Source organism: Myxocyprinus asiaticus, chromosome 40 (genome assembly GCF_019703515.2).
Source record: "Myxocyprinus asiaticus isolate MX2 ecotype Aquarium Trade chromosome 40, UBuf_Myxa_2, whole genome shotgun sequence".
NCBI classification, from domain to species: Eukaryota; Metazoa; Chordata; class Actinopteri; order Cypriniformes; family Catostomidae; genus Myxocyprinus; species Myxocyprinus asiaticus.
The window spans coordinates 15,080,173-15,096,261 of NC_059383.1; the positions used below are offsets into that span (position 1 = coordinate 15,080,173).

At 39.0% G+C, this 16,089-nt stretch overlaps 2 protein-coding genes across 2 annotated transcripts in view; one reads left to right on the top strand and one right to left on the bottom strand.

The window, feature by feature from the left end:
- The window catches only part of LOC127430551 (G-protein coupled receptor-associated protein LMBRD2B-like), a 104,616-nt gene that overhangs the window by 32,421 nt on the left and 56,106 nt on the right, over positions 1-16,089 (top strand). The window lies entirely within an intron of this gene.
- The window catches only part of LOC127430550 (unconventional myosin-Vb-like), a 99,900-nt gene continuing 90,384 nt past the window's right edge, over positions 6,574-16,089 (bottom strand). The window contains exons 29-39 of the mRNA XM_051680370.1: positions 14,972-15,054; positions 13,406-13,604; positions 11,063-11,156; positions 10,851-10,982; positions 10,547-10,698; positions 10,325-10,414; positions 9,717-9,867; positions 9,260-9,554; positions 8,950-9,124; positions 8,768-8,848; positions 6,574-8,422 (exon numbers count right to left, since the gene is read on the bottom strand). Coding sequence (XP_051536330.1) covers positions 8,270-8,422; positions 8,768-8,848; positions 8,950-9,124; positions 9,260-9,554; positions 9,717-9,867; positions 10,325-10,414; positions 10,547-10,698; positions 10,851-10,982; positions 11,063-11,156; positions 13,406-13,604; positions 14,972-15,054 — 1,605 coding nt within the window. The 3' untranslated portion in view covers positions 6,574-8,269. The remainder of the gene's footprint in view (positions 8,423-8,767; positions 8,849-8,949; positions 9,125-9,259; positions 9,555-9,716; positions 9,868-10,324; positions 10,415-10,546; positions 10,699-10,850; positions 10,983-11,062; positions 11,157-13,405; positions 13,605-14,971; positions 15,055-16,089) is intronic.

Consider the following 16,089-nt stretch of genomic DNA (forward strand, 5'->3'; position numbering starts at 1 on the left):
TGATCAGTTTGTGGCACTGCTGAGGTGGTATGGAAGCCCAGGTTTCTTTGACAGTGGCCTTCAGCTCATCTGCATTTTTTGGTCTCTTGTTTCTCATTTCCCTCTTGACAATACCCCATAGATTCTCTATGGGGTTCAGGTCTGGTGAGTTTGCTGGCCAGTCAAGCACACCAACACAATGGTCATTTAACCAACTTTTGGTGCTTTTGGCAGTGTGGGCAGGTGCCAAATCCTGCTGGAAAATGAAATCGGCATCTTTAAAAAGCTGGTCAGCAGAAGGAAGCATGAAGTGCTCCAAAATTACTTGGTAAATGGGTGCAGTGACTTTGGTTTTCAAAAAACACAATGGACCAACACCAGCAGATGACATTGCACTCCAAATCATCACAGACTGTGGAAACTTAACACTGGACTTCAAGCAACTTGGGCTATGAGCCTCTCCACCCTTCCTCCAGGCTCTAGGACCTTGGTTTCCAAATGAAATACAAAACTTGCTCTCATCTGAAAAGAGGACTTTGGACCACTGGGCAACAGTCCAGTTCTTCTCCTTAGCCCAGGTAAGACGCCTCTGACGTTGTCTGTGGTTCAGGAGTGGCTTAACAAGAGGAATACGACAACTGTAGCCAAATTCCTTGACACGTCTGTGTGTGGTGGCTCTTGATGCCTTGACCCCAGCCTCAGTCCATTCCTTGTGAAGTTCACACAAATTCTTGAATCAATTTTGCTTGACAATCATAAGGCTGCGGTTCTCTCGGTTGGTTGTGCATCTTTTTCTTCCACACTTTTTCCTTCCACTCAACTTTCTGTTAACATGCTTGGATACAGCACTCTGTGAACAGCCAGCTTCTTTGGCAATGAATGTTTGTGGCTTACCCTCCTTGTGAAGGGTGTCAATGATTGTTCTCTGGACAACTGTCAGATCAGCAGTCTTCCCCATGATTGTGTAGCCTAGTGAACCAAACTGAGAGACCATTTTGAGGGCTCAGGAAACCTTTGCAGGTGTTTTGAGTTGATTAGCTGATTGGCATGTCACCATATTCTAATTTGTTGAGATAGTGAATTGGTGGGTTTTTGTTAAATGTGAGCCAAAATCATCACAATTAAAAGAACCAAAGACTTAAACTACTTCAGTCTGTGTGCATTGAATTTATTTAATACACGAGTTTCACAATTTGAGTTGAATTACTGAAATAAATGAACTTTTCCACGACATTCTAATTTATTGAGATGCACCTGTAAGTGTCTGCTTCCCTATAGCACCAGTGATGATTCTTTCGACATCCCCCATCTCCCCATCTTCACCTTTATATTGTATGTCAAAACACCCATACCAATTAATATTTCAAAATGGTGTTTCTATTTCTTCTGTTTTCTAGTCAGATAGTCCAGGGTGGAGCCCCTCCATTATGGATAGCACGCCAAATCTGTTAACCTTAATACTCTCCAGGACTATTTGAACCATTTGAAGTGCACTCGTGAAAAAATACACAACAGACACAAACAATATTCTGTGAGCACAATCTACAGTTAGTCTGCTGCTTGTGTTGTGGGTTATGTGTGAATGTGTAATGGAGAAGATGTGGTTACTCAGCTATATACCTGCAGACTTGCTGTACCTACAGAGGACATTGATTGTTTTGTGATGAGTTGTGATGATTCATAAAGTAATGTGTAATGATTCATAAGACACAAAATGGATTTTCATGCAAACAAAGAAAGCCAGACATTTCGTAATGGTCATTGGTAAACATTTTAGTACTTTAACATTCAAAGTGCATTTATAATAGTGCATGAGTAAAAGCAGTTATTCACTGTATGACTCTGCAGTACTGGTACTTTTATCTGCCAAAGGCATAGCACAGAGGGAGCTGATAATTCACTTTTTGACCAGCCAAGTAACCACATATATGGCTGCGGTGTGGCAACATTGCTAATCCCAAAATAAATCTTGAATGGTTCAATCTGGCAGCAAAAAAAAAAAAAAAAAAAAAAAAAAAAAAAGTCTGTCCTCTGCACTTCAATAACTGTCTTGTTTGGTTCAGCTACGAAATCAGATATCAGAAGACTACAAAGACAGTTCGGACTGCTGAGAGGATTATTGGTTGCCCCCCCCCCCCCCCCTTCAAGAACTTTACACTTCCAGAGTGAGGAAAAAGGCTGGAAAAAATCACTCTGGACCCCACTCACCCTGCCCACTACCTTTTTGATTTGTTGCCTTCTGACCGACGCTTCAGAGCTCTGAGCACCAGAACCGTCAGGAACAGTTTTTTCCCTCAGGCTATCCATCTCATGAACAGTTAAATTGCCCCATTGAGCAATAACTATGTGCAATATACAGTTTAGTCTTTTTTTATTTATCCAACACATCCAACCTCTTCTGCCATTTCATTCCTCTGAAGAAAAAAAAACAAACAAAAAAAAAACATTTGTACTGTACATAACAGATTGTATTAGATTTGTACTACCCATATGTATGTGTATGTATGTATGTGTGTGTCTGTACGTATGTGTATAATTATTTTTATTTTTTATTATTATCTATGTCTTGCTGCTGTTTTTGTATTGTTTTTGTATTGTTGTACACTGGAAGCTCCTGTCACCAAGACAAATTCCTTGCATGTGTAAGCATACTTGGCAATAAAGCTCATTCTGATTCTCTTTTAAGAGCTTAGTTTATATTGGATCTAACATTCATGTTGTTGCTTTTGATGTTTCGATAAGTTTTGTTAGCTCTTCATGACCCTTGACAGAATATAGAATATAGCCTATAATGATTATGTCCTGTGGCTATACGTTTATATACATTATATAAAGAGTAATATATTATGTAGTATATATTATAATGTATATAGTGTGTGGTAATCAATATCATGCCACAAATGCTGTCGATTGAGATGAACTTGTATTGAAATATTCTTTTAATAATGCTGACATCAATGCAAAATCTACCTCAATTGCTTTTCATCTCTTTCATAGACAGTTAAACAACTGATATTAAATGAAAGAAAGCTGGAGAAAGACAACTGTTCCTGTGAGTTGCTGTCTGATTCCATAAGCTCTACTGGCAGATCAGGGGGCTAGAAAGCTCATGGGTTCGATTTGCAGAGTTCAAACAAAGTGATAAACAGAATACACTGTAAGCCACTTTACATAAAAGTGTCAGCCAAATGCATAAATGTCTATAGGTGATGATGAGATTTTGACTGTTAAAGCTGGTGCAACATCAGTGGGAGGAGGTGAGGTTCAGGGTTGCTTGTATATAAATGCTTTCGAATGCGCCCGTGGGCGACTACTGCGGTTAACACGCCGTAGCTCCACTATGATCGTGTGAGAATGAGAAAATGTGAAGGGGAAAGCTCTCTCCGCGTGTTTTATCTGTCATTAGCAATTTTCACAGAAATGGTGAGACATCTTTAACCTCAGTTCGTGACAAAAACAATTACCCGAGAAGTTTGATTGTCCCAGCATGGCTGGAGGGCACCAGCGTGGCGTGCAGTCGCAGAGAGATTCTATGATAAGCGCTTTGAGTTGCAGGGTGAGAGCCGAACCTCCACCACCCCTCCCCCCTGAAACCACACTCCATCTCTGTAGGCCCCAATCGCTCAAAAACATCTCACAACAGCTTCCTCCCTCAACTTAGGTTGATCGGGAACCATGAGTTCTTATAAACCTCTTGTAACGCGAGCAGGTGGTATGGAGCGAGGAGGCGAATGGGTTTCTGTGGGAGAGCAGAACATTATGGCTGCTCAATCTCACACTCACACTTTACTTACTTTTACTTCAAACTTAAAGGGATAGTTCACCCAAAAATGAAAACTGTCATAATTTACTCATGTCATGTTGTGAAAAGTCCAAACGGGTGACTTTTTTTCTTCCATGGAACACATAAGAAATTTTTGAAGAATGTGCTAGTTGTTTTTCCCATGCAACTACAATGAATGGGGACTGGAGATTTCAAGCTTCAAAAAAGACGCAAAATTACTATAAAGTATCATAAAAGTGGTACATATGACTTGTGCACTATATTCCAAGTTTTCTGAAGTCACATGTTTGCTTTGGATGAGGAACTGACTGAAATTTAAACTGTTATTCATGATAAAACATAAGGGCATCCGGCATAAAACCTGTCCCAAGTCAAATATACGGATCACGGATGGTCCGCTGTGGCAACCCCTAATGGGAGCAGGCAAAAGAAGAAGATTCATGATAAAACATCTCCTTCAGAGAGCTGTTGGCTTGAGAATAATTGAGTAAGAGAACTCAAGAACCAGATCAATTCGATTTTTGAATGAATCATTAAGACTGGTTTTGTGAACTGGATCAACTGATTCATTTACCAGACTCAAGAGACTGATTGGTTAATGACTTGGTCATCACTGCTTCTCTTCTCATGCCAGGTTGAGCATGGCGGATGTCAAAATCATGACCAGTATATCCTTCAAAATTTCTCATTTCATGGTGGGTGAGTAAATGATGACAGAGGGTGAACTAACCCTTTAAAATTAGCAGATTGTCCTATATAAAACATGAAAGTTATAAACATACCATGCTCTTTTTTTAAATCATTGTATGTTTTCATTTTTGTTTTTGGAAATTCTGCATTAGACTGTTGCATGATGACTTGTGTCTGTAGTTTTTGTAACAGCTGAATTCATTATGATTCTTAAGCAAAGTGAAAGTTTACATGAAACACACAGGAACAAGTGGTCCTAAAAGTTGGAGTCATGAAAACTGAGTATCACATCGTGGTTTGTGGATGGACTTCCCCTGATACATTGACCTTAACATACTGTAACTGCCCAAAAAAGTAAAAAGTAGTGGTTGTTTAAATAATGTTTATTTGAAAATGTATTTGAAAAGGTAGAGTTCACCCAAAAATGAACATTCTGTCATTATTGATGTTCTTCCATGGAACACAAAAGGAGATGTCAGACAAAATGTTAGCAATGAATCACTATTCACTGTCATTGCATCTTTTTTCCCCCATACTACTTAAAATCTCCTTTGTGTTCCACGGAATAAGTCATATGGGTTTGGAACAACATCAGGGTGAGCAAATGAGGACAGAATTAGAATTTTTGGGTGAACAGTCCCTTTAAGGTCGTTTCCTTAGACATGCTTGAAGGAGCATTTAGTTTGCGTTGCAAAAAGCGTAATGACTTCCTATGAAAACATTACCACAAACAGAGTTCAAGCAGACAAGCCAGAAGATGAAGGTGGTGTGTGTCTTGTCATCCTGTGACAGTTACCACATAGCTTGTGTGTCTGGGAAAAAGTGCACAGCCACATTCACAAGACCCTGTTGAGGAAGTCACAAGCAGCAAGAGAGACTGAGAGATAAAGAATGCATCCAATATATAAAAAATCTAATTAAAAAGATCTGAGATTTGATCGGAATTGCATTCAAAAGCAGTCAACAGGGACAAATGTTGACCGCCTTTGAATACGATTCATTATCTTGACACCTGTGCTGACATTTACAGTAATCTAAAGAATACAGCAAAAAAAAAAAAAACTGAAACTTTTGAACAACATTTCACTTTGAAGGCACAGCTGTCAATCCCAAGATGACCAAGAGATATGCACTTCTGGGGGACAAATTACAAATTTGTTAAATAGTAGGCCTTTTATTTAGCCTATTAAATACATTATTGGACACAATACAATTTAGTTTACAAACAGTTCTGGTCCTGGATTCTGAATGGCCAATTCAGGGCTCAAAAAAAGATGGATTCTGTAAATTTTCAGTGAAATATATTTGATCTGGTATCTTAGACTGAAAAAGTGGCATAGCCAAGGGTGGGCCTGGGTCTAATTTGGGTGGGCCCAGGCTCACCCAGAATATTAGAGATAATTCAAACATATATTTTTAAAACAGTTTAAAAAAATGCATCAATTCTAATTTCTGAAAGTGTGAAAGAACTGTTTGAATGCTGGTAAAATTTGGTAAAAAAATTAAAAAAAAAATTGGCCAAAAACTTGGCCCATCCATTTTTATTGAGGCCCACCAAAAAGTAATTTCCTAGCTACGCCCTTGGACTGAAAGCCTCAACTTTCTTTGCTTTAGATGTGTGAATTCCTTTTTGCTTCCAATTTATTCATTTTGAATCAGTGCACCCATTTACTATTAATATGTTTTGGTGCAGATTTAAAGCATTTCTCTTGTTCTGTATTTCTGTTCCTGCCATGCTGAAATGCAATGCAATACAGTGACAGCTTAGGTGCAAAGCACCTCTTCCTCTTGGGCAGCAACTATTGATCTTAGTTATGTCAGCACCTATATCTTTTAGTGGATTGATTTAATCAATTTTAAACTCTTTAAAGCAATGTGTTACATTTTAAAAGCATAAACTGAAAGCTGAATAAATTTAGGCAAATGTGAAAGTTCAAGTGTGTTTTGCTTTAGTAAGTGTGAGATCCGTTCTAGAACCCTAAAATGTCTATTTTAGTGTAATACAGAGGTGTGATCTGTGATACAGGGCAACACTGTACTAAGTACCAAATACTGGTTTGTCATGGGGGTGGTGGGGGGGGGGGAGACAAATGAAATCACAGCAAACATGTTTTCTACCTCAAATGTATGAGTGTTTAGTGAAATTAGCAGTAATTATGAAAAATATATTTGTTGGCTTGTGATACAACAGCTTCTGTAATTATACACTACACAGATTTGAGTAGTTACAAATATAATCAGTACAGGACAGTAAAAAATGAAGACAACATTTTCAAGACACAAAACAAATGGGATTGTACCATAAAAGCCCACTGCAAAAATAACTGTAAACATAAAATCACTCATGTTTACACATTTACATATTAATCAACTTTGAAAATCTAGAGTCTTTACTTTATTGGCATTCAAATAACTATTTAAATCCAGAAAGTGATATCCAGAGAGCAATAGTGTGATACATGTGAATTTGACAGCTTTGTATTCATTTTGACAGGCTTCGCACAATGGAAACCAGAGACCATTGTTTCATTCAACTGGAAACACTAAAATCTATTTAAATGTAAAGATGGATTATGGCTTCGAAACAATACCAAAGTACAGATTTTGACATGAACTGCTCTTGCAGAACAGCCCATTCTATTGGCAAAACTAATCTTTCAGTTTTATAAAATGGTCCTTATTCTTTTTTCTTCTTATGAAAAAAAGAAAAGAAAAAGTAAACAGTGCTTGTGGTTATTGCTATTAGATTGCACATAATCATTTACAGAGTTGTGCAAAAGTACAAAGTATGATGTGACATTTACACTTTTGAACAGTCAAATAGGAGTTGAGTACATCTTTCCTGTACACCGAATAAATCATCTGAGTGTATATCAAGCATACATTTCTTCATCTTGCACATGACTTTCTCTCCAGCACAGTCAATATTCCCCCAACAAACAGCAATCATTTGATTTCCGTTAAGATTATTAAATATCCCAGTTCAAACTCCTCTCATAAAACAGACGTCCTCTCTCTGCTCCACATACTTCAACTTGCCATTGTCAATCTGAAGAGCAGACCGGGCCTGCTTTGGAGGCTTTAACTAATTCAGGTCTCCATGTCTCTGCATTTGTACCTCCAAAAGAACAGGACAGTATTCCTCCTCAGAGGAAAAAAAAAAAAAAGCGTTAAAAGAGTCCGAGTCCATTTTGGAGAGACCGATCCACTGCAATGCAGAGATTTCTCCTGCTTATTTTTGCTAGAGCTTGTGAGAATGAATCTTGGCAACTGGTAATGACTTTAAAAGTTCATCTAGGAAAGAAAAATCACTGTGAACAGGTCGATGGTGCTGCTGATATGAGAGAGTGCACCGACACAAGCAAAGGGAATAAAATACACAAATCAGTGCATACTAATACAGATAAATAAATCTTTATCAGTAGCCCAAACCCCTCATATAATCATTTAGATTAAAGTTATTTAATCATAAGAATTAGTGAAAGACATATCCCGGTCCAAATATAGTGTTTCAACTCCACCCCCCGCCCCCCCAAAGAATGGCCTGTAGCCTTGCTTTTATTAAATTGACCCCAGAGAAAACCAGAGTTGAGTGTCATACAAGGAAAGTCAAAATGCAGACTACAGCATCTCGACACCATAGTAAGTTGTTGAGGGAGACTGTACATCTTGTTAAATGCTAATACTGTAAATCCCAGCCACACGTATGGTGATGTTAGTACGTGGGTTAGCAGATCTGCGGTGGGCCTGAGCTTCTCTCTGCAGGCTGCAGGTCTGACTCAGTAGAGTTTACATTGAAACTGAGAGATTGAGATTTCAGACCCGTGTAAGGAAGTCCAGGTTGAGGGAGGCAGGGATGTGTAAAGTCTCCAGACTGAGCGCTGAGGGGGTGTAAGGGAAGAGAACAGGGAAGGTGTGCTTGGTGTCCACCAGCAGTTGGTTGATTTCTATCCGATCTTGGAGGCGATTCTGTGGATGGGAATGATTGTATTTATTACACAAGTAGTGTAGAGAAGCCATCTAAAAAGTTGTATACACGGCACAAAAATACGATCTGATCTTTAGAACTGACTGCCCACACTGAAATTTTACATGTGATGAAATCTGTTTGTTCAGACAGGTCAGTCACCTGGTGTATCTACATTGGTTGCTATGGTAATATGTACAGTAAGCATCAGAACAATGACAAGAGACTTAAAGAGACTAGCTGTCCTGGTGTTTTATTCATTGCGCTGCATCTTGCAAGCACACATTTGGTCTGAACTGCCCCTGCACAAGCTGTCCATAGTACAGTATATGTTTGAAGAAGTTTACCTGTATGTCTCTGATGAAGGACACAGTGACTCTCTCCTCAAACTCGTTTAGTGGTGTGTACAGGTTCAGAATTTTCACAATCTAAGACAAAATAAGGGGATGATCAACAAAGCAGATGAAAAATCAGTAAATGAACAAACCTATGAAAGAGTTGAATGCAAACAGTCAGTCTAAGGTGTTACCTGCTGCAAACTGAGGGCGGTACAGAGCGAGCAAATGGCCTCGGCATCTTGGGAAGTCTTCTTTTTCACCTGTAATAGCTGGGCAGCCTGGATCAGAGGCTCCATGGTGGCTATAGCGCCACTCTGGTGCAGATTCTTTCCCCTCAGCCATTCCTCCAGCTGACTGATGTTGTACCTGAGATAACAACAGAGGGTTTTGGAACAAAGTGACAGTGATTGAAGGATGATTGAATGTTCATTTTTCGGTGAACTATGCCTTTAAGTGTAAAGTACACAGTTTGGGTTTAGTGTTGAGATGTGTTCTCAGTACCTGAGCTGCATGCCAGTACTCCAGGAGCAAACATCTTTGCGCAGTAGCAGGTTGTTGAGGGTCACTGCATTGATGGAGTAGAAGAGCTGCCGAACCACCTGCTCACCGATCTCAGGGTCCAGGCCATGATCCGCCATGGTGGTGTAGAACTGTCCCAGCTGCCTGATCAGGGCCTCCAGTGTGTAGCCCGCCGGACCCCCATCCTCACAATCAAAGCTAGACGTGCGGTTCCTGTAGCCCATAGGCTTCACACCGGCCAGACTGGGGATGCTCTCACTCTCAAGCATCGAAGACACTAGCAAAATAAAACAAGAAAAACATTCATGATGAAATATATCATATTGCCAGATAAGCATTTTTTCGTCCTTCTGTGGAACACCAAAGGAGACATTTTTAAGAATCTTCACACAGGTTAAGATGGAAGATTCTTAAACATGAAGTGTCTTGTTGTGCTCACCAATCATGGGTTGCATGATAGCCTCTGCCACTCTGACAAGCTGTTGATAGATCTGGATGGAAAGGTCACTCAGAACTTGCCGATACTCCGCCAGGTCAAAGTTTTTCAGGCAGTGTTCATTTTGCTTGGCAGAGTTCTGGGTCATAAACGCCTATGACGAGAAGCAAGAGTGAAATCAGTCAGATCTAGACAGAGGCCATCTGAGATTTATAATCAAAAATAGTTTTTAGCATTATCTGAATTGATTTAATGGGAAAACTACAGAATTCTATGGAATGAGTTTAAATATGGTAAAATATGTTAAAGAAATATTCTGGGTTCACTACAAGTTAATCTCTATCAACAGCATTTGTGGCATAATATTGATTACCACAAAAATGTATTTTGACTTGCCCCTCCTTTTCTTGAAAAAAATAAAATAAATCTGGGTTACAGTGAGGCACTTACAATGGATGGCCAATATGGCCAATTTTTTTAACGTCAAAATACTCACTTTTTCAAAAGTATAGCCACAAGACATGAAGGATATGTGATTTTAATGTTATTCTTCAGTGTCAAAGAGCAGTGTTATGTTTTCAGAATCTGTGAAAAACATTGTGATGTTTCACCTCATCCCCGCTGTACTGCTTCAGACAGTGAAGTAGTCGACTGGTGTTTGCCAGCCAGAAGGAGGTCATCTCAAAGTCATCGTTATTTTTCTGAAAAAGTGATAAAACAGATGATGGACAACCTATCAATATGTGCCTGTTTGTGGATTACATACCTTTGAATACCGGGAGTGTTTTGGCTGTGCTGGCCAAGTCGTGTGACAATGTACAAGACATTCGTACCTTCAGGACCTTTTTGATGGCATTGATGGTTGAGGTGAGGAGTGAGTGAACTTTCTGGTCGTCGTTGATGTAGTCAGCATGGCGGATGCACATAAAGAGGATGTAGGCGGGGAGGCAGGGAACAGTAGCTGACACAACATTGGGCTTCATGTCTAAAAACAAGACACACATAGAAATTACACATGCAGCACAACTACAGCACTTCTAGATAAATTAATGTGCAAAAATAATCCCTAAAGGTTTAGTGGGTAAGTCCCAATGTACTGTATATAGACTCACACCGCCTGCATACAAATACACATACCTGTAACTAAATTCTTGACTAGCAAGGCCTCATCTTCTTTGTAGTACTCCAGCATGCCTTCAAAGTCCTTCTCCTTCCTCTGTACGGTGACCTGTCGGTTAAGTTCTGGCCGGCTCTTACTTGCCTGAGACACTGGTAAAGAATGAAAGTACATCAACACACAGCAGTACTAAACAAACCTGCCACACAGAGATGAAAGGCAAATGTCTAACCTTCCAGCTCTTGCACTTTCTTCATGTAGATCCTCAACTGCTTCTTCAACTTCTTCTCATTCTTCTCCAACTTCTCCACAAGTTCCTTGAGATCCTGGAGAACACAATGACATTCACATCATATTGAGTGGGAACATTAGTATCATGTCAGATACAAATGCTACGTTTCTCCTTGTTTCGAAGCAATAGTTAATTGCAGTTTTGGTGAAGCTACTTTGAAACTGTTAAAAAGCTAATCATAATTTAACTAGTCAAGTTAGCTGGGTACACTAGAAGATAGAAAGAAGCTAACTACATTGAGCTATTTAAGGTAGAGGTAGGTTGATATATTCGTTTTACCAATCAATTGATGCCAGTAATTGCTTTTAGTATACTGATAGTGTATTTAAACCATGACATCCCAGATATGTATGATTTTCTTTCTTCTGCTGAACACAAAGAATTTTTAGAAGAATATCTAAACTCTGCTGGTCCTCACAATGCAAGTTAATGGTGACCAGAACTCAGAAGGTCCAAAAATGATATAAACAAGGCATAAAAGTAATCCATATGATTCCAGTGGATAAATTAATGTCTTCTGAAGAAATATGATGGTAAGAAACAGATAAATATTTAATTTTTACAATCAGTCTCCACCTTTGACCAGCCCCAACCAGTAGCTGGCTGAATGTGAAAGTCACTTTCATAACAGAATGTGGAAATGAAAGTGAGAGTGTAGATTTACAGTTAAAAAAGGACTTAAATGTTGATCTGTTTCTCACCCACAACTATCATATTGCTTCAGAAGATATTCATTTATCCACTGGAGTTTTATGGATTACTTTTATACTGGCTTTTGGACCTTCAAAGTTCTGGTCACCATTCATTTGCATTGTGTGGACCAACAGAGCTGAAATATTCTTCTAAAAATCGTAATAAGTGTTTTGCAGAAGAAAGAAAGTCATACACATCTGAGATGGTATGAAGGTGAGTAAATGATGAGAGAATTTTCATTTTTGGGAGAAACATCTCTTTAAATTTCCTCCATGTTTCTCTGTGGCCAGCCCTTGAGGATTCTATTTAGAGCGACTTACAGTATAACGGCGGCCCCTAGAGGTGAAATAAAAACAATCACTGACACCTGGTGGGGATGTGCTGATAAATCTTTCATCACTGACAATGTTCATCCATATTTGTTTCCCTCACTTCAATAAGTATTTGTATTTTTTTTATTAGATAATCAAGTGTTCTAAATTGAAGAGAGAACATGCAAAGAAAAATACGATTATATGTCTTCATATCTAGTGAATAATAATAATAATAAAAAACTAATCTTGTAAAATATGTATATACAAACTGTAATTGCTGTGTCTGTGTGGCACTATAAAATTCCTGTGTTTTTAAAGAGACCCGCTTAGACCAGCCCCAACAATGTTACTCAACCAATGGCGTGCATTGGGGGCGGGGATATCTAGATGAGGGGCGTATACGGAACGCTGTTTTGAAAAAGTTTATTTTTGCAATTCCATTTGGTAGCGCTAATGTCACAGAAATTACATACTTCAGCTTTAAATATAAGGCATTGTAAAGGAGACAAGTCACTGTTTCAAAATAAGAGTCCCTGGTGAATTTCGGGCTTTTTTATAATGAATAATTATGCACCAAATCTGAACTTTTTCTGGTTATTATTGAGATTTTAGCTGCACAATAAGCTGAAACTGCGATTTTATTTATTTCACTGTGCCTGTCGCAGTAAAGAAAGACCAAGATTTGTATCGATTTTAAAAACTTTTGGACAATTTATTGCTTATTTGCCTTTTTTTTTTCTCTCACCACCTTAGTTATCGGTATCAGCAAAATCCACTATAGGCCGAACCTCTACTTTAAAGGGACAATTTATTTATTTTTAATATTTAATGATCATATGATAAAATTCTTATAAGAATAAAATTCTTATTATTACAGAACAGTATCTCAATCAGGAAGACAGCATTAAACTTGAACCTTTAAATTTACACTAAATACAAACATTTATACACTGATTTATGTAATGGAGCTGAAAACAGTGATGAACAGCGATATCTAACTAAGAAATTCCATAAAAAATTGACATAATTGAAATTGTCCAAATGAACCAATTCACTAAAATTAATCCGACTACCTATTGCTGCATGAGAAACAGACTTGACGTACTGTCAGAATTCTTGTGAATGAGCTTGAAAAGCGTTGCCGCTCTCAGTGCCGCCTCCGTTCTGCCGTCTCTCTCCCATTGAATATTAATAGGGAACTCGTGGTTACAGCGTACCATGTAAAACTGCCGAAACTGTTTGAGGGCTAAAGCAATTGTGAGCTGAATTCTCTCACCAGGTTTTCATTGGTGAGTCGTGTGATCTCCTGCTGTACACTGAACTCCACCAGAGCATCGGGAGAGAGTGTGGAGAAGTGGTTCAGCATCTCCTGCTTCTTCTCTAGATTATCTTTCAGCAGTTCAATCTGTGTGTGGAGAGCTTCTAGTTCATCCCGGTGTTGTCGAGACTGTGTCTGTAGCTGTGCCTCCAGCAGCCTGAAGCAGTAGTAAAAAAAAACATGTTTTCATTTGTATGTACACCATACTCACAGTTATAAAATATTACAGCAGTTTGTACCATGCACATTCTTTCTAAATTCCATATATTAATGACGATATCTGAAATGAAGCCCCCAAAACATCATTTCTATGTTTAAAACGAACAAAAAGCAATATATGATTCCATTTCAATATCTATTGCAGGAGCCAGCAATCTTTTTGGTTTTTAAATTTTCTTGTATTATAATTTTGGATATTTTGCCTTTATTTATAGGGCAGTAGAGTGTAGACATTGAAGTAAGGGCGAGAGAGGGGAAGTGACAACGGGATATGGCCAAGGTTGGATTCGAACCTGGTTCCCTGGGAGCCAATAGCTCGCTCTCTCTCTCTCTCTCTCGTTCTTATCGCTTGGGTGCCAATGATTGCCCCTTTGCGTGCCAATGGTGGCCTAAGGTTGCCAACCCCTGGTCTATTATTTCTTCTATAAAGAAAGTGGTGGGAGTAATGGAAGCCAGTTAAAACGGGAGAGAAATTGAAGCACAACCTGGCAACTTGCTTTAGACCCTGGTAGGCCAGGCCAAGCTCCCCATCTTCATTCAAATAACCCCAATCTTGTGCTTTACTGCCATCCGAGTAACAGAGAACCCAAGAGACAAGAGAGAAGCGACAGCAGACAGACAGGAGAGAAGCAGCAGTTAGTGCAGCAAAGCAAGGAATGGCAAGTTAGATTAGGCAGGTTAGAAGTCCAGCTTCAGAATGGGGGAAAATTTTAAATACCCATTTCCACCCAATGGTGATTTCTTAAATATAATTTAATTTAAATGGTCATTTAGCTGTTATGAGGTCATTTAGCCATTATGGCTTGTATTTCCACCATCTATTCGGTTATTTAAACATGGTTCAGCCATAATTTTGCATTTTCTTTTTTTTTTGATGGGCTGCCTACCACCCAAGCAATGTCTATAAAGAGATTACTCGCAGGAAATGAGAAATAGAGAAAGGAGGAAAAAGCATGCATGAGAAAAGAGATGGAACTAAGTTGTATTTTTTCCAGAGGTAATCTGTACCTCATCTAACAACTGTCACTCTCTAAGAGACTCATACAAGACTGCCATGAATTCAGATAAGCCTAGATGGATATTGGAATGAATGAAGGTTCAGATTTGACAGTGTGGTAGCTTAAAATAACTGTCCAGAAATAAAACGCACTCTTGAAAATCGAAATAGACCTTGGTACTTTTATAAAGACGAGTTCAAAAGGGGGGATATGATGACAGAATTGTCATTTTTCATTTAAAAAGACAAATGATAAAATGGAGGAGGAACAGAGTCACTCGTTCATTGTGCAGACTGAACTGCCTTACTTCTTTGACTCATGTGCCTCTGGAGCATCCACCATGTCAGGGGACTTCTTGTTGTTGGTCCATCCCAATACATCATTGGAAGTCTGTTCAAATGAGACAAAGACAGGATTGGTGTATAAGAATAAGGCATGAAAACCAATACTGTTTACAGTTTAAACAACTTATTATTATTATTATTATTATTTTACATTTTTATCCCCTTTTTCTCACAATTTGGAATGCCCAATTCCCACTACTTAGTAGGTGTTGTAGTGGCGCGGTTACTCACCTCAATACGGGTGGCGGAGGACAAGTCTCAGTTGCCTCCACTTCTGAGACCACCAATTCGTACATCTTATCACGTGGCTCGTTGTGCACGACACCGCGGAGACTCCGCATGTGGATGCTCATGCTACTCTCCGCGATCTATGCACAACTTACTACGCACCCCATTGAGAGCGAGAACCGCTAATCGTGACCACAAAAAGGTTACCCCATGTGACTCTACCCTCCTTAGCAACCGGGCCAATCTGGCTGCTTAGGAGACCTGGCTGGAGTCACTCAGCACACCCTGGATTCGAACTCGCGACTCCAGGGGTGGTAGTCAGCGTCATACTCACTGAGCTACCCAGGCCCCCGTTTAAACAACTTATTAAAGGAATGTTCAATGCAAGCTAAGCTCATACAAGCATCTGTGACATGATGTTGATTATCACAGAAAATAATGTGGCTCAACGCTCAGTTTGTAAAAACCAAGCAAAGTCTATGGGGCAAGGCATTGCGGAGGGTTCAAAAGCAGAAATTTAAAGCTAATACTTTTGTTAAAGTGCTCTTATTAATTTGGCCCTACAAAAATGTCTATTATTTGAACTGTAAAGGTTTCTTAATCGTCTTTCTTTGCAGCTGGACTACTGTTCTAGGCCAAAGAACTACTGGTTATTCATGTATTGTATATTGTATGTATTTAAATGGTCATCACAACAATTGAAAGATTGGATTTAATTTTACAGAGTTTGTAATTGTATTGATTTGATCACACTAGTCTCGTGTTAGTACGTTTAAATTCTTTGGCTATACCTAGAAGGCTCTATTTTAACATTTATCTAGGTGCAATGTTTTGCCCCATAGACTTCCATTGT